This window comes from Salmo salar, chromosome 15 (assembly GCF_965601325.2).
Source record: "Salmo salar chromosome 15, fSalSal1, whole genome shotgun sequence".
NCBI classification, from domain to species: Eukaryota; Metazoa; Chordata; class Actinopteri; order Salmoniformes; family Salmonidae; genus Salmo; species Salmo salar.
The window spans coordinates 111,466,410-111,493,618 of NC_138305.1; the positions used below are offsets into that span (position 1 = coordinate 111,466,410).

A 27,209-nucleotide genomic window follows, 5' to 3' on the forward strand; every position below is an offset into this window, starting at 1 on the left:
ACTCCTTTATTGGGGGTGTCTTGCTAATTGCCTATAATTTCCACCTGTTGTCTATTCCATTTGCACAACAGCATGTGAAATTTATTGTCAATCAGTGTTGCTTCCTAAGTGGACAGTTTGATTTCACAGAAGTGTGATTGACTTGGAGTTACATTGTGTTGTTTAAGTGTTCCCTTTATTTTTTTGAGCAGTGTATATATTTTTTCCCCTCATCAATCTACTCACAATACCACATAATGACAAAGCGAAAACAGGTTTTTAGAATTTTTTGCCAAAAAATTATTTACATAAATATTCAGGCCCTTTGCTATATGACTCGAAATTGAACTCAGGTGCTTCCTGTTTTCATTGATCATCCTTGAGATGTTTCTACAACTTGATTGTAGTCCACCTGTGGTAAATTTAATTGATTGGACATGATTTGGAAAGGCACACACACCTGTCTATATAAGGTCCCACGGTTGACAGTGCATGTCAGAGAAAAAAACCAAGACTTGAGGTCGAAGGAATTGTCCGCAGAGCTCCGAGACAGGATTGTGTTGAGGCACAGATCTGGGGAAGGGTACCAAAACATTTAAAATCAAATGTTATTGGTCACATACACATGGTTAGCAGATGTTATTGTGAGTGTAGTGAAATGCTTATGCTTCTAGATCCGACAGTGCAGCAGTATCTAACAGGTAATATCTAACAATTCCACAATAAAACCTAATACACACAGTCTAGTAAAGGAATGGGATGAGAATATATAAGTATAAAACATGAATGAGCAGTGACAGAGCAGCTAAGATGCAATAGATAGTAAATAATACTGTAGATAGTGAAGGATACAGAATACAGAATATACATATGAGATGAGTAATGTGAGATATGTAAACATTATTAAAGTGACTAGTGTTCCATTTATTAAAGTGAATAGTGTTCCGTTTATTAAAGTGACTAGTGTTCCATTTATTAAAGTGACTAGTTACCATTTATTAAAGTGACTAGTTACCATTTATTAAAGTGACTAGTGTTCCATTTATTAAAGTGACTAGTGTTCCATTAATTAAAGTGACTAGTGTTCCATTTATTAAAGTGACTAGTGTTCCGTTTATTAAAGTGACTAGTGTTCCATTTATTAAAGTGACTAGTTACCATTTATTAAAGTGACTAGTGTTCCGTTTATTAAAGTGACTAGTGATCCATTTATTAAAGTGACTAGTGTTCCATTTATTAAAGTGACTAGTTACCATTTATTAAAGTGACTAGTTACCATTTATTAAAGTGACTAGTTACCATTTATTAAAGTGACCAGTTACCTTTTATTAAAGTGACTAGTGTTCCATTTATTAAAGTGGCTAGTGTTCCGTTTATTAAAGTGGCTAGTGTTCCATTAATTAAAGTGACTAGTTACCATTTATTAAAGTGACTAGTGTTCCGTTTATTAAAGTGACTAGTGTTCCATTTATTAAAGTGACTAGTGTTCCATTAATTAAAGTGACTAGTGTTCCATTTATTAAAGTGACTAGTGTTCCATTTATTAAAGTGACTAGTGTTCCGTTTATTAAAGTGACTAGTGTTCCATTTATTAAAGTGACTAGTTACCATTTATTAAAGTGACTAGTTACCATTTATTAAAGTGACTAGTGTTCCATTTATTAAAGTGACTAGTGTTCCATTTATTAAAGTGACTAGTGTTCCATTTATTAAAGTGGCTAGTGTTCCGTTTATTAAAGTGGCTAGTGTTCCGTTTATTAAAGTGACTAGTGTTCCGTTTATTAAAGTGACTAGTGTTCCGTTTATTAAAGTGACTAGTGATCCATTTATTAAAGTGACTAGTGATCCATTTATTAAAGTGACTAGTGTTCCATTTATTAAAGTGACTAGTGTTCCATTTATTAAAGTGACTAGTGTTCCGTTTATTAAAGTGACTAGTGATCCATTTATTAAAGTGACTAGTGATCCATTTATTAAAGTGACTAGTGTTCCATTTATTAAAGTGACTAGTGTTCCATTTATTAAAGTGGCTAGTGTTCCGTTTATTAAAGTGGCTAGTGTTCCGTTTATTAAAGTGACTAGTGTTCCATTTATTAAAGTGACTAGTGTTCCATTAATTAAAGTGACTAGTGTTCCATTTATTATAGTGACTAGTGTTCCATTTATTAAAGTGACTAGTTACCATTTATTAAAGTGACTAGTTACCATTTATTAAAGTGACTAGTTACCATTTATTAAAGTGACTAGTGTTCCACTTATTAAAGTGACTACTGTTCCATTTATTAAAGTGACTAGTGTTCCATTTATTAAAGTGACTAGTGTTCCATTTATTAAAGTGACTAGTGATCCGTTTATTAAAGTGACTAGTATTCCGTTTATTAAAGTGACTAGTGTTCCATTTATTAAAGTGACTAGTGTTCCATTTATTAAAGTGACTAGTGTTCCATTTATTAAAGTGACTAGTTACCATTTATTAAAGTGACTAGTTACCATTTATTAAAGTGACTAGTTACCATTTATTAAAGTGACTAGTGTTCCATTTATTAAATCGGCTAGTGTTCCATTTATTAAAGTGACTAGTGTTCCATTTATTAAAGTGACTAGTTACCATTTATTAAAGTGACTAGTTACCATTTATGAAAGTGACTAGTGTTCCATTTATTAAAGTGACTAGTGTTCCATTTATTAAAGTGACTAGTGTTCCATTATTAAAGTGACTAGTGTTCCGTTTATTAGTGAATAGTGTTCCATTTTTTAAAGTGACTAGTGTTCCATTTATTAAAGTGGCTAGTGTTCCATTTATTAAAGTGACTAGTGTTCCATTTATTAAAGTGACTAGTGTTCCATTTATTAAAGTGACTAGTGTTCCATTTACTAAAGTGACTAGTTACCATTTATTAAAGTGACTAGTGTTCCATTTATTAAAGTGACTAGTGTTCCATTTATTAAAGTGACTAGTTACCATTTATTAAAGTGACTAGTTACCATTTATTAAAGTGACTAGTTACCATTTATTAAAGTGACTAGTGTTCCATTTATTAAAGTGACTAGTGTTCCATTTATTAAAGTGGCTAGTGTTCCATTTATTAAAGTGACTAGTGTTCCATTATTAAAGTGACTAGTGTTCCGTTTATTAGTGACTAGTGTTCCATTTATTAAAGTGACTAGTGTTCCATTTATTAAAGTGACTAGTGTTCCATTTATTAAAGTGACTAGTGTTCCATTTATTAAAGTGACTAGTGTTCCATTTATTAAAGTGACTAGTTACCATTTATTAAAGTGACTAGTTACCATTTATTAAAGTGACTAGTTACCATTTATGAAAGTGACTAGTTACCATTTATTAAAGTGACTAGTTACCATTTATTAAAGTGACTAGTTACCATTTATTAAAGTGACTAGTTACCATTTATTAAAGTGACTAGTGTTCCATTTATTAAAGTGACTAGTGTTCCATTTATTAAAGTGGCTAGTGTTCCATTTTTTAAAGTGACTAGCGTTCCATTTATTAAAGTGACTAGTTACCATTTATTAAAGTGACTAGTTACCATTTATGAAAGTGACTAGTTACCATTTATTAAAGTGACTAGTGTTCCATTTATTAAAGTGACTAGTGTTCCATTTATTAAAGTGGCTAGTGTTCCATTTTTTAAAGTGACTAATGTTCCATTTATTAAAGTGACTAGTGTTCCATTTATTAAAGTGACTAGTTACCATTTATTAAAGTGACTAGTTACCATTTATTAAAGTGACTAGTGTTCCATTTATTAAAGTGACTAGTGTTCCATTTATTAAAGTGACTAGTTACCATTTATTAAAGTGACTAGTTACCATTTATTAAAGTGACTAGTGTTCCATTTATTAAAGTGACTAGTGATCCATTTATTAAAGTGACTAGTGTTCCATTTATTAAAGTGACTAGTGTTCCATTTATTAAAGTGACTAGTGTTCCATTTATTAAAGTGACTAGTGTTCCATTTATTAAAGTGACTAGTGTTCCATTTATTAAAGTGACTAGTGTTCCATTTATTAAAGTGACTAGTGTTCCATTTATTAAAGTGACTAGTTACCATTTATTAAAGTGACTAGTGTTCCATTTATTAAAGTGACTAGTGATCCATTTATTAAAGTGACTAGTGTTCCATTTATTAAAGTGACTAGTGTTCCATTTATTAAAGTGACTAGTGTTCCATTTATTAAAGTGACTAGTGTTCCATTTATTAAAGTGACTAGTTACCATTTATTAAAGTGACTAGTTACCATTTATTAAAGTGACTAGTTACCATTTATTAAAGTGACTAGTGTTCCATTTATTAAAGTGACTAGTGATCCATTTATTAAAGTGACTAGTGTTCCATTTATTAAAGTGACTAGTGTTCCATTTATTAAAGTGACTAGTGTTCCATTTATTAAAGTGACTAGTGTTCCATTTATTAAAGTGACTAGTGTTCCATTTATTAAAGTGACTAGTTACCATTTATTAAAGTGACGAGTGTTCCATTTATTAAAGTGACTAGTGTTCCATTTATTAAAGTGACTAGTTACCATTTATTAAAGTGACTAGTTACCATTTATTAAAGTGGCTAGTTACCATTTATTAAAGTGGCTAGTGTTCAATTTATTAAAGTGACTAGTGTTCCATTTATTAAAGTGAGTAGTTACCATTTATTAAAGTGACTAGTTACCATTTATTAAAGTGGCTAGTGTTCCATTTATTAAAGTGACTAGTTACCATTTATTAAAGTGACTAGTTACCATTTATTAAAGTGACTAGTTACCATTTATTAAAGTGGCTAGTGTTCCATTTATTAAAGTGGCTAGTGCTCCATTTATTAAAGTGACCAATGATATCAAGTCTGTTGGTAGGCAGCCGCCTCTCTGTGCTTCTGCAGCATTGAAGGTCCCCAATAACACAGTGGCCTCCATCATTCTTAAATGGAAGAAGTTTGGAACCACCAAGACTTTAATTATTTATTTATTTGAACTGTTTTTGCTTTGTCATCATGGCGTTCTGTGTGTAGATTGATGAGGGGGAAAAAATAAATAATTTACTACATTTTTTAATAAGGCAGTAACGTAACAAAATGTGGAAAAAGTCCACCGGTCTGAATACTTTCCGAATGCACTGTATACCCCAGCCTTATTCTGGTCCTGTGCCTGTTTATTTTGAAGGACTCTGGAATAAACGCTTTCTCTGTATATTTAGTCTTGACTTCATTGCATTTTGGTACACCAGAATTACATTCATCTCCAATGAAACGCTGCCAGAATTCCATTCATTTTCCAATGAAACGCTGCGATTGCCTTGCAGCACTGCATTACAAAGGCAGTTGCAGTGAGTTCTATGTGGTGCGTACATTAGATTTGTCAAACTGTACGCGTAGACGGCTTGACAGAAACGGTAGCAGACGGGGGAATGTTGAACTTTTGTTGCAGACATATCCAGATGCTGCGTACTATTTTACGCAACGACGCTGTCAGTGTGTTGGAAGCGTTACTCTGCAGATAGCCCTACTGGGTGATCTGAAACGTCATAGTCAATCAATCAATAATATCATAATACTTTTAGCAAAAATGTTTATCTTTAATTTACAATCTGTAGAAACTATGAGAACAGAAAGGTTCAGAGCTTTTGGTGAAACATCACAGCACAGTTGAAAAATATATGGCAAATAGAAATCCAATATGGATGGTGTTAAGAGATAGATGGGAGGGGTTGAAATGAGCTAATAGGCAGAGTGCAGTAACCTAGGAAACCCACTGAACGGTCCTGTTACCACCTCATTAGTAGACAGAGTGCAGTAACCTAGGAAACCCACTGAACGGTCCTGTTACCACCTCATTAATAGACAGAGTGCAGTAACCTAGGAAACCCACTGAACGGTCCTGTTAACACCTCATTAGTAGACAGAGTGCAGTAACCTAGGAAACCCACTGAACGGTCCTGTTACCACCTCATTAATAGACAGAGTGCAGTAACCTAGGAAACCCACTGAACGGTCCTGTTACCACCTCATTAATAGACAGAGTGCAGTAACCTAGGAAACCCACTGAACGGTCCTGTTAACACCTCATTAATAGACAGAGTGCAGTAACCTAGGAAACCCACGAAACGGTCCTGTTACCACCTCATTAGTAGACAGAGTGCAGTAACCTAGGAAACCCACTGAACGGTCCTGTTACCACCTCATTAATAGACAGAGTGCAGTAACCTAGGAAACCCACTGAACGGTCGTGTTACCACCTCATTAATAGACAGAGTGCAGTAACCTAGGAAACCCACTGAACGGTCCTGTTACCACCTCATTAATAGACAGAGTGCAGTAACCTAGGAAACCCACTGAACGGTCCTGTTACCACCTCATTAATAGACAGAGTGCAGTAACCTAGGAAACCCACTGAACGGTCCTGTTACCACCTCATTAATAGACAGAGTGCAGTAACCTAGGAAACCCACTGAACGGTCCTGTTACCACCTCATTAATAGACAGAGTGCAGTAACCTAGGAAACCCACTGAACGGTCCTGTTACCACCTCATTAATAGACATAGTGCAGTAACCTAGGAAACCCACTGAACGGTCCTGTTACCACCTCATTAATAGACAGAGTGCAGTAACCTAGGAAACCCACTGAACGGTCCTGTTACCACCTCATTAGTAGACAGAGTGCAGTAACCTAGGAAACCCACTGAACGGTCCTGTTACCACCTCATTAGTAGACAGAGTGCAGTAACCTAGGAAACCCACTGAACGGTCCTGTTACCACCTCATTAATAGACAGAGTGCAGTAACCTAGGAAACCCACTGAACGGTCCTGTTACCACCTCATTAATAGACAGAGTGCAGTAACCTAGGAAACCCACTGAACGGTCCTGTTACCACCTCATTAATAGACAGAGTGCAGTAACCTAGGAAACCCACTGAACGGTCCTGTTAACACCTCATTAATAGACAGAGTGCAGTAACCTAGGAAACCCACTGAACGGTCCTGTTACCACCTCATTAATAGACAGAGTGCAGTAACCTAGGAAACCCACTGAACGGTCCTGTTACCACCTCATTAATAGACAGAGTGCAGTAACCTAGGAAACCCACTGAACGGTCCTGTTACCACCTCATTAATAGACAGAGTGCAGTAACCTAGGAAACCCACTGAACGGTCCTGTTACCACCTCATTAATAGACAGAGTGCAGTAACCTAGGAAACCCACTGAACGGTCCTGTTAACACCTCATTAATAGACAGAGTGCAGTAACCTAGGATGCGTTAATCAGTTGATTGGCAGGTGTAGGACTATAGAACAATACACTTTCCTCTACTCTGGATGCTCACAAACGTTTTATAGTTAGGCTATGTAGCCTATAGTTTTTCGTTACACTTACACCTGTTAACTTTACTTTTATGCTCTATAAATTGAGTCCTTAGAATCCTTTACTGCTGCAAATTTGCCAACCCCCATAGGGATGTAAAGCGGAAGTCAAATCCATCGATTCCGTTTGCTGTGCCAATAGCAACATTGGGAAAATGAGTTGGATACCAATTTAACAATCCTTCTATAGGATAAAGCATCGCAAAGTACTTCATACCAGTTCAATCACATCGATGTATTCAGAGACCACATTTCAAGAAGCATGTTTCTTTGCATACTAAAGTACAATAATATCCATTATGAGGCTAAAGTCTCCTTGTCAAAATAGCAATATGTGAAAGTCATTACAATGATGTGATGAATGATAACCAGTATAGTTCTATAAATAGCACCGAGGCCAGACCAATATGTCTGCCTTTGCATGCTGTAGAGAGACATCAGCAGTGTTTCCTTCATAGCAAAGCCAGGCTGGCTGAGTGGCATACTGTACTGCAGGCCAAAATGGAGGCTGAGTGGCACACAGTACTGCACCAAAATGGAGGATGAGTGGCACACTGTACTGCAGGCCAAAATGGAGGATGAGTGGCACACTGTACTGCAGGCCAAAATGGAGGATGAGTGGCACACTGTACTGCAAGCCAAAATGGAGGCTGAGTGGCACACAGTACTGCACCAAAATGGAGGATGAGTGGCACACTGTACTGCAGGCCAAAATGGAGGCTGAGTGGCACACAGTACTGCACCAAAATGGAGGATGAGTGGCACACTGTACTGCAGGCCAAAATGGAGGATGAGTGGCACACTGTACTGCAGGCCAAAATGGAGGATGAGTGGCACACTGTACTGCAAGCCAAAATGGAGGCTGAGTGGCACACAGTACTGCACCAAAATGGAGGATGAGTGGTACACTGTACTGCACCAAAATGGAGGATGTGGCAAACTGTACTGCACCAAAATGGAGGATGTGGCACACAGTACTGCACCAAAATGGAGGATGAGTGGTACACAGTACTGCACCAAAATGGAGGCTGAGTGGCACACTGTACTGCACCAAAATGGAGGCTGAGTGGCACACTGTACTGCACCAAAATGGAGGCTGAGTGGCACACTGTACTGCAGGCCAAAATGGAGGATGAGTGGCACACTGTACTGCACCAAAATGGAGGATGAGTGGCACACTGTACTGCACCAAAATGGAGGATGAGTGGCACACTGTACTGCACCAAAATGGAGGATGAGTGGCACACTGTACTGCACCAAAATGGAGGATGAGTGGTACACTGTACTGCACCAAAATGGAGGATGTGGCAAACTGTACTGCACCAAAATGGAGGATGTGGCACACAGTACTGCACCAAAATGGAGGATGAGTGGCACACAGTACTGCACCAAAATGGAGGATGAGTGGCACACAGTACTGCAGGCCAAAATGGAGGCTGAGTGGCACACTGTACTGCACCAAAATGGAGGCTGAGTGGCACACTGTACTGCAGGCCAAAATGGAGGATGAGTGGCACACTGTACTGCACCAAAATGGAGGATGAGTGGCACACTGTACTGCAGGCCAAAATGGAGGCTGAGTGGCACACAGTACTGCACCAAAATGGAGGCTGAGTGGCACATTGTACTGCAGGCCAAAATGGAGGATGAGTGGCACACTATACTGCACCAAAATGGAGGATGAGTGGTACACTGTACTGCACCAAAATGGAGGATGTGGCACACTGTACTGCACTAAAATGGAGGATTACATTTTACATTTTAGTCATTTAGCAGACGCTCTTATCCAGAGCGACTTACAGTAGTGAATGCATACATTTCATACAATTTTTTTTTGTACTGGTCCCCCGTGGGAATCGAACCCACAAACCTGGCGTTGCACACACCATGCTGGCGTTGCAAACACCATGCTCTACCAACTGAGCCACAGGGAAGAGGATGAGTGGCACACTGTACTGCACCAAAATGAAGGATGAGTGGCACACTGTACTGCACCAAAATGGAAGCTGAGTGGCACACTGTACTGCACCAAAATGGAGGATGAGTGGCACACAGTACTGCACCAAAATGGAAGCTGAGTGGCACACTGTACTGCACCAAAATGGAGGATGAGTGGTACACTGTACTGCACCAAAATGGAGGATGAGTGGTACACAGTACTGCACCAAAATGGAGGCTAAGTGGTACACTGTACTGCAGGCCAAAATGGAGGCTGAGTGGCAGAATGTACTGCACTAAAATGGAGGATGAGTGGCACACTGTACTGCACCAAAATGGAAGCTGAGTGGCACACTGTACTGCACCAAAATGGAAGCTGAGTGGCACACTGTACTGCACCAAAATGGAGGCTACGTGGCACAGTTATTCAGGCTACAGCTGTTTAAAGACTTTAGTCTGGTAAATGCATCCGACCTAAGAACATTTCCGAATGGTACTCTGAAGTATATATTATAACATCTACAACCACGAAAGACCTTGGGACTTCTGGGGAACGCAACCAGAGACTCTCTGATGAACTATTATCCAGCAGACAGACCGGCGATCGCAGAGAGGGACAACAAAGGCATACACTCGGAAATATGTAAATTGACATTTATTTTCGAATGATCGGCTGGCTGTTCATGTTAAAAGTATTAGCATTTCATGACTGTAGTTATCATCTGTATTACAGTGAATCCTCTGAGTTTCCCGCTCTTGAACTGTCCCCACCCCTTTCCTTTGTCTACCAAGCCGTCATATCGACTTAGCCCACTAGGGACTTTTCTATCATGTCAGTAAACAATGTACCTACTGTGTGTGTGTGTGTTTCTGTAACTCTGTGATTAAGTTAGTTAGTTAGTAAATAAATAATGAAGCCAATTTGTATATCGCTGATTCATGATCTAGGCTCGGGTTCGTGCAGATATCCAAGAGTTTGCGACATTCAGAATATGACTGATGAGGTAATAATACATTAAGTATTATTAAGTGACTGTAAATCGATAAGATATGAAAATATCTGAAGAGAGTTAAATTCGGGAAATAGAAACTCTTTAAAACATTTTCCCGTGGTGCCCCGAATTCCTAGTTAATTGAAGTTACATGATTAGTTTAATCGCGTAATTAAATGACACATAGAGAATTGATTTGATAATGTGTAGTCCTCACATTTAATGACAGTCAACGCTACAACAATGAGCACCATGAGTCAGCAAGGCTGTCCATACTGTCTCACACACACACACACACACACACACACACACCTGAAACCTGCAGAACAACAAACACACGAATTAAGAAAATGACATGGCTTTCACATCACAGCATGCATTATCTACATACCAATATCAATATTCTATGGTGCAATTAACATAGCCTGAGTTCCTGATCTGTTTGTGCTGTCTTGCCAACTCCCAACTTCCATAACAATGACAGCAAATGGAGATGGCAAGACAGCACAAACAGATCAGGAACTCAGGCTAGGATGGATGACAAAAACAAGGAAGAACAGTCGGCCATAGACACCAGGCGTGTCCTTGGACCAGAGCAGGATCCACCAGGCTACATTCTGGGATGTATTCATTAGTCACACACCGTTGCAAAACAGTTTTGCAATGGAAAACGATTTGCAACGAGAACAAGGGTTTTCTATTGGACAAATTCCGTTTGGTCCCGTTTGGTTCCGTTTGGTTGCGTTTGGTTTTCTAGTGAATACACCCCTGGTTTAAGCAGCCTGGGATGAACATGAAGAACAGTCATACACACATTGTACCAGTGCAGGGTCCACCAGGCTCTGACAGTCAAACATAAAACCTGATTAAACCAGCTTAAGTGCTACTCTCAACCAGGCTATGAAAAGCATTGGGGGCCAGTCAATCATAGACACCAGGCATGTCCCTGGACCAAAGCAGGGTCCACCAGGCTCTCTGAGAGGGGTAGATCTACAGAGAATTCTACAGGAGGCTGGAGTCGCTGACGGGAATGTTTCCCTCCGTGCTGGGGGATAGGCAGCTCCGAGTGGTGGGCCGGCAGCGGCTCAGAGAACAAATAGGGATGGAGCAGGGCCTGAGAGAGAGAGACAGAGACAGACAGAGAGAGAGACAGACAGAGAGAGAGAGAAAGAGAGTTGAGAGAGGTGGTGTGAGACAAACTGAACTTCTGTTTCAACCTCTCATTCCTAGCCTGGTCATTCCAGATCTGTGGCACTAGACATGGACTATAGGAGTTGGCAAGACAGCACAAACAGATCTGGAACCAGGCTCTCACCTTGGCTTTCAACTATCATAATGGGCTGGCAAGACAGTTGAGGACGATAACCACTTTGAAGCATAGGTGTTCTTATCAATCAATGCAAACAAAAAGCTTCCCTTCTATACAGCTTATCAGAGGTTCTATTCTGTTATTCTAGAACCGTTCAGAGGTTCTATTCTGTTATTCTAGAACCGTTCAGAGGTTCTATTCTGTTATTCTAGAACCGTTCAGAGGTTCTATTCTGTTATTCTAGAACCGTTCAGAGGTTCTATTCTGTTATTCTAGAACCGTTCAGAGGTTCTATTCTGTTATTCTAGAACCGTTCAGAGGTTCTATTCTGTTATTCTAGAACCGTTCAGAGGTTCTATTCTGTTATTCTAGAACCGTTCAGAGGTTCTATTCTGTTATTCTAGAACCGTTCAGAGGTTCTATTCTGTTATTCTAGAACCGTTTCTGACCTGTCTGGCGCTGATCCTCTGTTTAGAGGGGTAGACCAGGAACTTGTTGAGCAGGTCCACAGCCTGAGGTGAGGTATCAGGTACTATCTCCTCAAGAGGGATAGCAGGGTTCTCCTTAAAAGTGATCTTATTGTAGTCAGGCAGCTCTGTGATCTCCTGCAGAGACAGAGAGAGACAGAGCGAGACAGAGCGAGACAGAGCGAGAGAGACAGAGAGAGAGAGACACGAATTGGCAAGGACACTAGAACAGTCAGGTGCACCCGGCCTCACCCTACTAGAATCTGAAGTCAAATGTCTACTTTTTGCTGATGATCTGGTGCTTCAGTCCCCAACCAAGGAGGGCCTACAGCAGCACCTAGATCTTCTGCACAGATTCTGTCAGACCTGGGCCCTGACAGTAAATCGCGGTAAGACAAAAACAATGGTGTTCCAAAAAAGGTTTAGTTGCCAGGACCACAAATACAAATTCCATCTAGACACCGTTGCCCTAGAGCACACAAAAAACTATACATACCACGGCCTAAACATAAGCGCCACAAGTAACTTCCACAAACTTCCACTCGTCTCGGATCCCCAAAGATTGGAAAGCTGCCGCGGTCATCCCCCTCTTCAAAGGGGGAGACACTCTAGACCCAAACTGCTATAGACCTATATCTATCCTACCCGGCCTTTCTAAGGTCTTCGAAAGCCAAGTTAACAAACAGATTACCGACCATTTCGAATCCCACTGCACCTTCTCCGCTATGCAATCTGGTCATGGGTGCACCTCAGCCACGCTCAAGGTCCTAAACGATATCATAACCGCCATCGATAAGAGACATTACTGTGCAGCTGTATTCATCGACCTGGCCAAGGCTATCGACTCTGTCAATCACCACATTCTTATTGGCAGACTCAACAGCCTTGGTTTCTCAAATGACTGCCTCGCATGGTTCACCAACTACTTCTCAGATAGAGTTCAGTGTGTCAAATCAGAGGGCCTGTTGTCCGGACCTCTGGCAGTCTCTATGGGGGTGCCACAGGGTTCAATTCTCGGGCCGACTCTTTTCTCTGTATATATCAACGATGTCGCTCTCGCTGCGGGTGATTCTCTAATCCACCTCTACGCAGACGACACCATTCTGTACACTTCTGGCCCTTCCTTGGACACTGTTAACTAACCTCCAGACGAGCTTCAATGCCATACAACTCTCCTTCCGTGGCCTCCAACTGCTCTTAAACGCTAGTAAAACCAAATGCATGCTCTTCAACCGTTCGCTGCCCGCACCCACCCGCCTAGCATCACTACTCTGGACGGTTCTGACTTAGACTATGTGGACAACTACAAATACCTAGGTGTCTGGTTAGACTGTAAACTCTCCTTTCAGACTCACATTAAGCATCTCCAATCCAAAATTAAATCTAGAATCGGCTTCCTATTTCGCAACAAAGCATCCTTCACTCATGCTGCCAAACACACCCTCGTAAAACTGACCATCCTGCCGATCCTCGACTTCGGCGATGTCATTTACAAAATAGCCTCCAACACTCTACTCAGCAAATTGGATGCAGTCTATCACAGTGCCATCCGTTTTGTCATCAAAGCCCCATATACTACCCACCATTGCGACCTGTACGCTCTCGTTGGCTGGCCCTCACTACATATTCGTCGCCAAACCCACTGGCTCCAGGTCATCTATAAGTCTTTGCTAGGTAAAGCCCCGCCTTATCTCAGTTAACTGGTCACCATAGCAGCACCCACCCTTAGCACGTGCTCCACAGGTATATCTCACTGGTCACCCCCAAAGCCAGTTCCTCCTTTGGTCGTCTTTCCTTCCAGTTCTCTGCTGCCAATGACTGGAACGAATTGCAAAAAAAATCACTGAAGCTGGAGACTCATATCTCCCTCACTAGCTTTATTAAGCACCAGCTGTCAGAGCAACTCACAGATCACTGCACCTATACATAGCTCATCTGAAAATAGCCCATCCAACTACCTCATCCCCATACTGTTATTTTTATTTTTTTGCTCCTTTGCACCCCAGTTTCTCTACTTGCAGACTTATCTTCTGCACATCTATCACTCCAGTGTTTAATTGCTAAATTGTAATTATTTTGCCACTATGGCCTATTTATTGCCTTTACCTCCCTTATCTTACCTCCTTTGCACACATTGTATATAGATTTTTTTTCTACTGTATTATTGACTGTACTTTTGTTTATGTGTAACTCTGTGTTGTTGTTCGTGTCGCACTGCTTTGCTTTATCTTGGCCAGGTTACAGTTGTAAATGAGAACTTGTTCTCAACTGGCCTACCTGGTTAAATAAAGGTGAAATAAAAATAACAAAAATATATTTTTTTAAAGCTGTGAACGATCTGAGAGACAAGGCAAGAAGGGCCATCAAAAGGAACATAAATTCAACATACCAATTAGGATCTGACAAAAAAATACATGAATCAGTTATAGAACCCATTGCCCTTTATGGTTTTGAGGTCTGGGTTCCGCTCACCAACCAAGAACTCACAAAATGGAACAAACACCAAATTGAGACCCTGCATGCAGAAATCTGCTAAAATATATTCTGTGTACAAAATAAAACACCAAATAATGCATGCAGAGCAGAATTAGGTTGATACCCAGTAATGATCAAAATCCAGAAAAGAGACGTTAAATTCTACAACCACCTAACAGGAAGCGATTCCCAAACCTTCCATAACAAAGCCATCACCTACAGAGAGATGAACCTGGAGAAGAGCCCCCTAAGCAAGCTGGTCCTGGGGCTCTGTTCACAAACACAAACAGACCCCACAGAGCCCCAGAATAGCAACACAATTAGACCCAACCAAATCATGAGAAAACAAAAAGATAATTACTTGACACATTGGAAAGAGCAAACAATGCTATTTGGCCCTAAACAGAGAGTACACAGTGGCAGAATAGCTGACCACTGTGACTGACACAAACTTAAGGAAAGCTTTGACTAGTGTTAGGCTCTAATTTTTCCAGAGTAAATAACTCACAGACACTAGAGAAGCTTAACCAAGTTTAATTCTTCCCAAAAGGTCTGTAATTCAGACAAGCAAGACATTTCTTACCATCACAGGTATATATATCCCACTTAAGACACACTCCTCCTTCTCTCTAATCCTTACATCTTATGTTTTCACAGGAAGAGGGTAGTAAACCTTTATTACTCCCTTCAGGGGTTCTGACCTGACCTCCTGACCTCAACCCCTCCTTCACCTAATCCACAGATGTCCATCCGCTTCCCCTAAAGTAAACCTGTGATCTCCTCCCGTCCACCCAGCACATTCCACAGCCACTCTGTCTTTCTACAGATCTCACTCCTTAATATAGTACTATGCGTCTGATCGATCAAGTTTAGACTCCAACACTGTGTACAGACTCGGCTCTCAGGAGAAGACCGGATATGTGCACACTGCCCACAAAATGAGGTGGAAACTGAGCTGCTCTTCCTAACCTCTTGCCAAATATATGACATTTTACGTTTACATTTTAGTCATTTAGCAGACGCTCTTATCCAGAGCGACTTACAGTAGTGAATGCATACATTTCATACATTTCTTTCCGTACTGGTCCCCCATGGGAATCGAACCCACAACCCTGGCGTTGCAAACACCATGCTCTACCAACTGAGCCACACGGGAGACATATATTTCCCTCAGAGAACTAAAAAACAAATCCAATTTTGATAAACTCCCATATCTAATGGGTGAAATACCACAGTGTAACATCACAGCAGCAAGATTTGTGTCTTGTTGCCACAAGAAAAGGGCAACCAGTGAAGAACAAACACCATTGTAAATACAACCTATATTTATGTTTATTTATTTTCCCTTTTGTACTTGAACTATTTGCACATAATATGACATTTGAAATGTCTTTATTCTTTTGGAACTTTTGTGAGTGTAATATTTATTGTACATTTTTTATTGTTTATTATCAATTTCCCTAGCTTTGGCAATGTAAACATATGTTTCTCATGCCAATAAAGACCCTTAAATTGAATTGAAAAAGAGACAGACAGACAGACAGACAGACAGACAGACAGACAGACAGACAGACAGACAGACAGACAGACAGACAGACAGACAGACAGACAGACAGACAGGATGATGAACAAGAAGCCAAAGAGCTTTATCCCACTTCATCCACCATTATTGCGAAGCAGCACAGGTAATCAGTCCTAGAATCACACAAACTGCTTCAATTAAATTCAATAATTGATTTCATTCAGAATGTTCTGAGTTGACTGGACTGACTGATGCAGAATGTTCTCAGTTGACTGGACTGAATTATGCAGAATGTTCTCAGTTGACTGGACTGACTGATGCAGAATATTCTCAGTTGACTGGACTGAATGATGCAGAATGTTCTCAGTTGACTGGACTGACTGATGCAGAATGCTCTGAGTTGACTGGACTGAGTGATGCAGAATGCTCTGAGTTGAGGTAAACGGTCTTATTCACCCACTTAAAGAGAAAATCCCTGGTCATCTCTACTGCCTCTGATCTGGTGGACTCATTAAACACAAATGCTTTGTTTGTAAATTAATGTCTGAGTGTTGGAGTGTGCCCCTGGCTATCATTACATTTTAAAAAAATCATATATTTTTTTTAAATAAACATTGTGCTGGCTGGTTTGCATAATATAAGGAATTTGAAATTATGAATACTTAAGTATATTTTAGCAATTCCATTTACTTTTGATACTTCAGTATATTTAAAACCAAATACTTTTAGATTTTTACTCAAGTAGTATTTTACCGGTTCACTTTCACTTGAGTCATTTTCTATTAAGGTATCTTTACTTCTCCTCAAGTATGACAATTGAGTACTTTTTCCACCCATGCTACCTAATATACAGTAGAATATCCCTCAAATTGTGTGTATAGACAGATGGACAGATGGACAGAGAGCCGTCTCACCGGCCAAATGTGCTGGTTGGGTGTCCCCAGGACTCGGAGAACACAGCACAGCTGTTCTATGTCATTCTCTCCAGGGAACAGAGGGGAGTTATTCAGAAGTTCCCCAAATATACATCCCACTGCCCTGTGGACAGCAGAGACTGGGGTTAGATACATCAGTAGAGTCTGGGGTTAGATACATCAGCAGAGACTGGGGATAGATACATCAGTAGAGACTGGGGATAGATACATCAGTAGAGACTGGGGTTAGATACATCAGTAGAGTCTGGGGTTAGATACATCAGTAGAGACTGGGGTTAGATACATCAGTAGAGACTGGGGTTAGATACATCAGTAGAGACTGGGGTTAGATACATCAGCAGAGACTGGGGATAGATACATCAGTAGAGACTGGGGTTAGATACATCAGTAGAGTCTGGGGTTAGATACATCAGTAGAGACTGGGGATAGATACATCAGTAGAGTCTGGGGTTAGATACATCAGTAGAGACTGGGGTTAGATACATCAGTAGAGTCTGGGGATAGATACATCAGTAGAGACTGGGGATAGATACATCAGTAGAGACTGGGGTTAGATACATCAGTAGAGTCTGGGGATAGATACATCAGTAGAGACTGGGGATAGATACATCAGTAGAGACTGGAGATAGATACATCAGTAGAGACTGGGGATAGATACATCAGTAGAGACTGGAGATAGATACATCAGTAGAGACTGGGGATAGATACATCAGTAGAGACTGGGGATAGATACATCAGTAGAGACTGGGGATAGATACATCAGTAGAGACTGGGGATACATTTACATTTACATTTAAGTCATTTAGCAGACGCTCTTATCCAGAGCGACTTACAAATTGGATAGATACATCAGTAGAGACTGGGGTTAGATACATCAGTAGAGCCTGGGGATAGATACATCAGTAGAGCCTGGGGATAGATACATCAGTAGAGACTGGGGATAGATACATCAGTAGAGACTGGGGATAGATACATCAGTAGAGACTGGGGATAGATACATCAGTAGAGACTGGGGATAGATACATCAGTAGAGACTGGGGATAGATACATCAGTAGAGACTGGGGATAGATACATCAGTAGAGACTGGGGATAGATACATCAGTAGAGACTGGGGATAGATACATCAGTAGAGACTGGAGATAGATACATCAGTAGAGTCTGGGGATAGATACATCAGTAGAGTCTGGGGATAAATACATCAGTAGAGACTGGGGATAGATACATCAGTAGACACTGGGGATAGATACATCAGTAGACACTGGGGATAGATACATCCCACTGCCCTGTGGACAGTATAAACTGGGGTTAGATACATCAGCAGAGTCTGGGGATAGATACATCAGTAGAGACTGGGGATAGATACATCAGTAGAGACTGGGGTTAGATACATCAGTAGAGACTGGGGATAGATACATCAGTAGAGACTGGGGATAGATACATCAGTAGAGACTGGGGATAGATACATCAGTAGAGACTGGGGTTAGATACATCAGTAGAGACTGGGGATAGATACATCAGTAGAGACTGGGGATAGATACATCAGTAGAGACTGGGGATAGATACATCAGTAGAGACTGGGGATAGATACATCAGTAGAGACTGGGGATAGATACATCAGTAGAGACTGGAGATAGATACATCAGTAGAGACTGGGGATAGATACATCAGTAGAGACTGGGGATAGATACATCAGTAGAGACTGGGGATAGATACATCAGTAGAGACTGGGGTTAGATACATCAGTAGAGACTGGGGATAGATACATCAGTAGAGACTGGGGATAGATACATCAGTAGAGACTGGGGATAGATACATCAGTAGAGACTGGGGATAGATACATCAGTAGAGACTGGGCATAGATACATCAGTAGAGACTGGGGATAGATACATCAGTAGAGACTGGGGATAGATACATCAGTAGAGACTGGGGATAGATACATCAGTAGAGACTGGGGTTAGATACATCAGTAGAGACTGGGGATAGATACATCAGTAGAGACTGGGGATAGATACATCAGTAGAGACTGGGGATAGATACATCAGTAGAGACTGGGGATAGATACATCAGTAGAGACTGGGGATAGATACATCAGTAGAGACTGGGGATAGATACATCCCACTGCCCTGTGGATGCACAGAACAGACAGAAGAGGATTGGGGTTAATCATCAAGTAGGTGAAAGCAGCTAAACCACAGCTATCTGCTCTACAGGAAACACCTCATCATTACTGCCGTCTGCTCTACAGGAAACACCTCATCATTACTGCCGTCTGCTCTACAGGAAACACCTCATCATTACTGCCGTCTGCTCTACAGGAAACACCTTATCATTACTGCCGTCTGCTCTACAGGAAACACCTCATCATTACTGCCGTCTGCTCTACAGGAAACACCTCATCATTACTGCCATCTGCTCTACAGGAAACACCTCATCATTACTGCCGTCTGCTCTACAGGAAACACCTCATCATTACTGCCGTCTGCTCTACAGGAAACACCTCGTCATTACTGCCGTCTGCTCTACAGGAAACACCTCGTCATTACTGCCGTCTGCTCTACAGGAAACACCTCGTCATTACTGCCGTCTGCTCTACAGGAAACACCTCGTCATTACTGCCGTCTGCTCTACAGGAAACACCTCGTCATTACTGCCGTCTGCTCTACAGGAAACACCTCGTCATTACTGCCGTCTGCTCTACAGGAAACATCTCATCATTACTGCCGTCTGCTCTACAGGAAACACCTCATCATTACTGCCGTCTGCTCTACAGGAAACACCTCATCATTACTGCCGTCTGCTCTACAGGAAACACCTCATCATTACTGCCGTCTGCTCTACAGGAAACACCTCATCATTACTGCCGTCTGCTCTACAGGAAACACCTCATCATTACTGCCGTCTGCTCTACAGGAAACACCTCATCATTACTGCCGTCTGCTCTACAGGAAACACCTCATCATTACTGCCGTCTGCTCTACAGGAAACACCTCATCATTACTGCCGTCTGCTCTACAGGAAACACCTCATCATTACTGCTATCTGCTCTACTGTTGTATACAGTAGATAAGAAATGGCTTATTTACTGAGCTACCTCTTTACACATTATCACTGAACTGTTATTATAGGATATGATACCAAATGAAAGCATCAAATCAATTAATCTGTTTGATTGATTAATTAATCAATCAGTGACATGAGAAACGGAATCCTCTTACCAGAGATCTACACCTTCGTCGTATTTTCTTGCCCCATAAAGCAGTTCTGGTGCTCGATACCACCTGAAAACATACAGAGCATGATCATTATTGTTTCCTGTTAATACCCACATGGGGAGGACGAGCTGGAGAAGACTGCTCTGAACAGAGTGCGATGGAGGGGAGTCGTCGATGGCGTAAGAAAGTAATGATTACCTCAACTAAGACATCATGGCTGTGTTTACACAGGCAGCCCAATTCTGATCTTCATTTTTTATTTTGACCAATCAGATCAGCTGTGAAAAAGATGATGATGTGAAAAGTACTGATGCTATTGGTCAGAAGTCCAATTAGTGGAGAGAGAGAGAAAAGAAAGATCACAGCCCATGTAAGCCTGCAGTGAACGGTATGCAGTGTACCTGGTGGCCACCTGATGGCTGTAGAGATGCTCTCCATCGTTGTTGAAAAGTCTGGCCAGGCCAAAGTCTGCTATCTTCAGATGACCTGTAGAGCTGATGAGCAGGTTGGCCGGTTTCAGATCCTGCAGAGAGAGAGAGAGAAAAACACAGCACTTTATTATAGCTTATAACCAGGGAACAATGCAGACACAATGTGTGTGTGTGTGTTATAAGAACGTGAGTGACGTCACATTTTGTGTGTGTGTGTGTGTGTGTGTGTGTGTGTGTGTGTGTGTGTGTGTTATAAGAACGTGAGTGACGTCACATTTTGTGTGTGTGTGTGTGTGTGTGTGTGTGTGTGTGTGTGTGTGTGTGTTATAAGAACGTGAGTGACGTCACATTTTGTGTGTGTGTGTGTGTGTGTGTGTGTGTGTGTGTGTGTGTGTGTGTGTGTGTGTGTGTGTGTGTGTGTGTGTGTGTGCGTCTCACTCACTCTGTGCATGATGGAGTTCTCGTGGCAGAAGGCAACCCCTTTGAGTAGCATCATCATGTAACCCTTGACATGTGACTCAGTGAGAGGCCTCTGAGAGTTCCTGATGACCTCAGAGAGGTCAGAGAGCATGTACTCAAACACCAAGACGAACCCTGTACCATGGGGAAACACGTCCTTTAGCTTCACCACCTACAACACATGGGGATGGACGGAAAGGGTTTCTCAAGAGTAGCCGTGTACAAGTGAGGGGGGTGTACAACTGAGGGGGGTGTACAAGTGCAATTATACAATAAACTTGGGCAACATTCTGAGAGTTAGGCTATATCAATTATATATATACTGCTCAAAAAAATTAAGGGAACACTAAAATAACACATCGTAGATCTGAATGAATGAAATAATCTTATTAAATACTTTTTTCTTTACATAGTTGAATGTGCTGACAACAAAATCACACAAAAATAATCAATGGAAATCCAATTTATCAACCCATGGAGGTCTGGATTTGGAGTCACACTCAAAATTAAAGTGGAAAACCACACTACAGGCTGATCCAACTTTGATGTAATGTCCTTAAAACAAGTCAAAATGAGGCTCAGTAGTGTGTGTGGCCTCCACGTGCCTGTATGACCTCCCTACAACGCCTGGGCATGCTCCTGATGAGGTGGCGGATGGTCTCCTGAGGGATCTCCTCCCAGACCTGGACTAAAGCATCCGCCAACTCCTGGACAGTCTGTGGTGCAACGTGGCGTTGGTGGATGGAGCGAGACATGATGTCCCAGATGTGCTCAATTGGATTCAGGTCTGGGGAACGGGCGGGCCAGTCCATAGCATCAATGCCTTCCTCTTGCAGGAACTGCTGACACACTCCAGCCACATGAGGTCTAGCATTGTCTTGCATTAGGAGGAACCCAGGGCCAACCACACCAGCATATGGTCTCACAAGGGGTCTGAGGATCTCATCTCGGTACCTAATGGCAGTCAGGCTACCTCTGGCGAGCACATGGAGGGCTGTGCGGCCCCCCAAAGAAATGCCACCCCACACCATGACTGACCCACCGCCAAACCGGTCATGCTGGAGGATGTTGCAGGCAGCAGAACGTTCTCCACGGCGTCTCCAGACTCTGTCACGTCTTTCACATGTGCTCAGTGTGAACCTGCTTTCATCTGTGAAGAGCACAGGGCGCCAGTGGCGAATTTGCCAATCTTGGTGTTCTCTGGCAAATACCAAACATCCTGCACGGTGTTGGGCTGTAAGCACAACCCCCACCTGTGGACGTCGGGCCCTCATACCACCCTCATGGAGTCTGTTTCTGACCGTTGGAGCAGACACATGCACATTTGTGGCCTGCTGGAGGTCATTTTGCAGGGCTCTGGCAGTGCTGCTCCTGCTCCTCCTTGCACAAAGGCGGAGGTAGCGGTCCTGCTGCTGGGTTGTTGCCCTCCTACGGCCTCCTCCACGTCTCCTGATGTACTGGCCTGTCTCCTGGTAGCGCCTCCATGCTCTGGACACTACGCTGACAGACACAGCAAACCTTCTCGCCACAGCTCGCATTGATGTGCCATCCTGGATGAGCTGCACTACCTGAGCCACTTGTGTGGGTTGTAGACTCCGTCTCATGCCACCACTAGAGTGAAAGCACCGCCAGCATTCAAAAGTGACCAAAACATCAGCCAGGAAGCATAGGAACTGAGAAGTGGTTTGTGGTCCCCACCTGCAGAACCACTCCTTTATTGGGGGTGTCTTGCTAATTGCCTATAATTTCCACCTGTTGTCTATTCCATTTGCACAACAGCATGTGAAATGTATTGTCAATCAGTGTTTCTTCCTAAGTGGACAGTTTGATTTCACAGAAGTGTGATTGACTTGGAGTTACATTGTGTTGTTTAAGTGTTCCCTTTATTTTTTTGAGCAGTGTATATATATATATATATATATATATATATATATATATATATATATATATATATATATATTTTTTTTTTTATGTAACCTTTATTTAACTAGGCAAGTCAGTTAAAAACAAATTCTTATTTACAATGACGGCCTACTCCGGCAAAACCCGAACGACGCTGGGCCAATTGTGCTCCGCCCTATGGGACTCCCAATCACGGGCCGGATGTGATACAGCCCGGATTCGAACCAGTGCCTAAGACCGCTGCGACACTCGGGAGTCCCAAATCGATAACTCACGTATTGGTTGTCTTCAATCTCCTGTAAAGCTTTGATCTCTCTGAGGGCTTGGTTCGGGATCCCATCCTCCAACCTTCTCAGAGCTACTTTCTTCAGAGCCACAGTCTCTCCGGTCTAAATAACAGAGAAAAGAGCGTTTCAGACAGTGCTTGAGAATGTTATATTACTGACGATGGTTTGACTGTCTGCTAACCAAACAAGGCTGGGTATAATGTAATAACTAGCTACCGAACCACGAAGCTTACTCTTAATGTTTGTCCGTAGGCTGTGAAAAACGTAATGAAATAGCTCACTCCCTACCCGGTATCTTATTCTGTCACTATACAACTTTGTAAGCGTTGTTTTGTTGGCGATCTTGTGTTCTTTACCAAGGTTTTTGGAACATATTCCTATTGGAATGTATCACAAATAAATACCCACCAAGCCAAAGAAGAGCTAGCTATTTACAGTAGACATCTAACGTTAAGTTAGCTATCTGAGTTAAATCAAATAAACAGATTTTAATCCATACCTCGATATGTTTTGCTTTGAAAACAATACCATGAGCTCCTTCTCCTATTCTACCCAAAATACTATATTGGTCCATGGTAAATTACAGAAAACGGTTAACGTTAGCTAGCTAAACGCTCTTGTTGATAAAGCTGGCTTCCTTCAACCAAATGCAAACTTAAATAAGAAAATCTACGAACTTCTGCTATATCTAATACATCGTGTTTAACTCGTGTAAAATAACGCGGTAATACAGTAAACTAGCTATCGTACAGAGAGAATAGTTTTCTCCTTAGCAAAATGCTAGCTGGACTGTTGTCATTGACTACGGTGTTGTTGTCACGTGACCATAATGGCAGCCTGTAATGCTACACTGCGGAAGACAGGGGGCGCTGTTGTATAGGCATCAGTGTAGTAGCTTCTACCACATGGAAAATATTTGCTTGTACTGATTTCAATGTGTGTACGGCACAGGAGGTTGGTGGCACCTTAAATTAGGGAGGACGGGCTCGTGGTAAATGACTGGAGTGGATTTAATGGAATGGTATCAAATACATCAAACACATTGCTTTCCAGGTGTTTGATGCTATACCATTTGCTCCTTTCCGGGCATTATTATGAGCCGTTCTCCTCTCAGCAGTACATGGCCAAGATGTTCAAACATTCATAGATGACCAGCACGGTCAGATAGTAATAATCACAGTGGTTGTAGAGGGTGCAACAGATCAGCACCTCAGGAGTAAATGTCAGTTGGATTTTCATAGCCGATCATTCAGAGTTAGAGACAGCAGGGGTGGCAGGGTAGCCTAGTGGTTAGAGTGGAGGGGCGGCAGGTAGCCTAGTGGTTAGAGTGGAGGGGCGACAGGTAGCCTAGTGGTTAGAGTGGAGGGGCGACAGGTAGCCTAGTGGTTAGAGTGGAGGGGTGGCAGGTAGCCTAGTGGTTAGAGTGGAGGGGCGGCAGGTAGCCTAGTGGTTAGAGTGGAGGGGTGGCAGGTAGCCTAGTGGTTAGAGTGTAGGGGCGGCAGGTAGCCTAGTAGCCAGCACAGCCTTCATAAAATCACAAATAGCGATTAAATATTCACTTACTTTTTGAAAATCTTCTTCTGATTTGCAATCCAAAGGGTCCCAGCATGGTCGTTTTGCTAGGTAAAATCCTTCTTTATATCCCAAAAAGTCAGTTTAGTTGGCACCATCAATTTGAGTAATCCACTCGTTCAACATACAGAGAAAGGAATCCAAAAAGCTACCGCTAAACTTTGTTAAAACAAGTCAAACTACGTTTCTATTTAATCCTTAGGTACCCTAAAATGTAAATAAACTATAATATTTCATACGGAAAGAAGTATGTTCAATAGGAAAAGTAAAATGAGCAAGTGCGCGTCCTCTTCGTCGTGCCCACAGACTGATTTCCAACTGTGACTCCAAGTACCAAAACTCAAAATTATTCCTCGTTTGGGAAGAAACAAGCCTGAAACCTTGATCAAAGACTGTTGACATCTAGTGGAAGCCATAGAAATTGCAATCTGGGAGCTGCAATTGCATATGACCCATAGCTTTCCATTGTAAGAGCCTGGGACCTCAAAAAATATATAATTTCCGGTTGGTTTTTCTTTGGATTTTCTCCAATCATATCAATTGTGTTAAAGTCTCATACATTATTTTAACATTTATACAAACTTCAAATTGTTTTCTATCCAATAGTACCAACTATATGCATATCCTGGCTTCTGGGCCTGAGTAACAGGCAGTTTACTTTGGGCACGTCAGTCAGACAGGAAGTGGAGAAAAATAGACCGTTACACTCTTTTTTTGTTGTTGTATGGAAATCTCAGAATTGCACTGTAACCTCAGTTAACAGGGTTCTTCAATAATTATGCATAATAGCTTTTGGATGCGAATTTGATGTCTAGCTGTTTAGTGACTTGAGGAAAAATATTTGTCAACATCAGCTGATTCAGGATTTTCTGAATGACAGTCAAGTGATAAAGTGTGGGTGTGATACTGCAACGTGATTGAACAACTGACAAAGTTAAATTCATGTTGATCTGGAGAATTGACAGAACATTTTGGTGCCTATGTTGTTATGGTGATCAAGATAATTAGCCTTTGTGCTGGACAACATTATGTCAAGATTCCCGAAGTAAGATTACGGTCCGTGTACGTTTTGATCATTTGTTTTCCGAGTTAAAATGGAGCAATAGGGAACATTTTCGGGAATGTTTTTTAAAGTTAGTTTTTGAAAAGAAATAGAAAAAAAAAAAAAAAAGCTTGTTTTCCATTTTTTTTCATATATAAAAAAACCCGTCATATTTAGATTTTCACGTGGGTGGAGTTAAATGTGGAATGCCTGTCATTGGTTAAGTGCACAATCAACACTTCCTGTCCTTTCAAAAGTAGGAGTTCACCCTTCTAACTCCATTCCAGGAATCAATTATCGATTAATGAAACAATTAACAGCTGCCCATACCATATAGCTGCCCATACCCAGCTGCCCATACCATACAGCTGCCCATACCCAGCTGCCCATACTCAGCTGCCCATACAGCTGTCCATACCCAGCTGCCCATATAGCTGCCCATACAGCTGCCCATAAGCAGCTGCCCATACCCAGCTGCCCATACTCAGCTGCCCATACAGCTGTCCATACCCAGCTGCCCATATAGCTGCCCATACCCAGCTGCCCATACCCAGCTGCCCATACCGTGCCACTGTGCCAAGATAAAGTAAGATTTCTGCATAAGATTAAGTGTGTATTGACTTATTGATGAACTGCTTTTACTGTAAATGGTTAGCCAACTGATATAGCTTAGCCACCTAACTAATCATTGGTTATCTTATTCAATGGTGCCATACAGCCAAAACAACAGTATCTATTGTTAGACTAGATATATGTCCTAGCTATAGTTAGTCAGTGGTTACACATCTAACGAGCTGGAATGAAGTTGTGATGTAGGTCAACCCCACACCTAGAGAGTTGTTGGGTCCTGTCCAGAAACAACCCCTATTCCCCTACCCCTTAGATCTCAGAGAGTTGTGGGGTCCTGTCCAGAAACAACCCCTATTCCCCTACCCCCTTAGGTCTCAGAGAGTTGTGGGGTCCTGTGTAGAAGCAACCCCTATTACCCTACCCCTTAGATCTCAGAGAGTTGTGGGGTCCTGTGTAGAAGCAACCCCTATCCCCCCTACCCCTTAGATCTCAGAGAGTTGTGGGGTCCTGTCCAGAAGCAACCCCTATCCCCTACCCCTTAGATCTCAGAGAGTTGTGGGGTCCTGTCCAGAAGCAACCCCTATCCCCTACCCCTTAGATCTCAGAGAGTTGTGGGGTCCTGTCCAGAAGCAACCCCTATCCGCTACCTTTTAGATCTCAGAGAGTTGTGGGGTCCTGTCCAGAAGCAACCCCTATTCCCCTACCCCTTAGATCTCAGAGAGTTGTGGGGTCCTGTCCAGAAACAA

The 27,209-nt window shown here is 41.8% G+C and overlaps 1 protein-coding gene across 1 annotated transcript; it reads right to left on the reverse strand.

Moving 5' to 3' along the window:
* Positions 1-10,469: 10,469 nt before the first annotated feature.
* On the reverse strand, positions 10,470-24,094 carry cdk20 (cyclin dependent kinase 20). Its single transcript, XM_045696533.2, has 8 exons — positions 23,779-24,094; positions 23,268-23,381; positions 21,074-21,262; positions 20,602-20,723; positions 20,204-20,266; positions 16,966-17,089; positions 12,037-12,192; positions 10,470-11,392 (listed from the first exon to the last, which is right to left on the reverse strand). Exons 1-8 carry the CDS (start codon positions 23,851-23,853, stop codon positions 11,204-11,206), a joined length of 1,032 nt encoding a protein of 343 aa, XP_045552489.1. The 5' UTR covers positions 23,854-24,094; the 3' UTR covers positions 10,470-11,203.
* Positions 24,095-27,209: the final 3,115 nt, after the last annotated feature.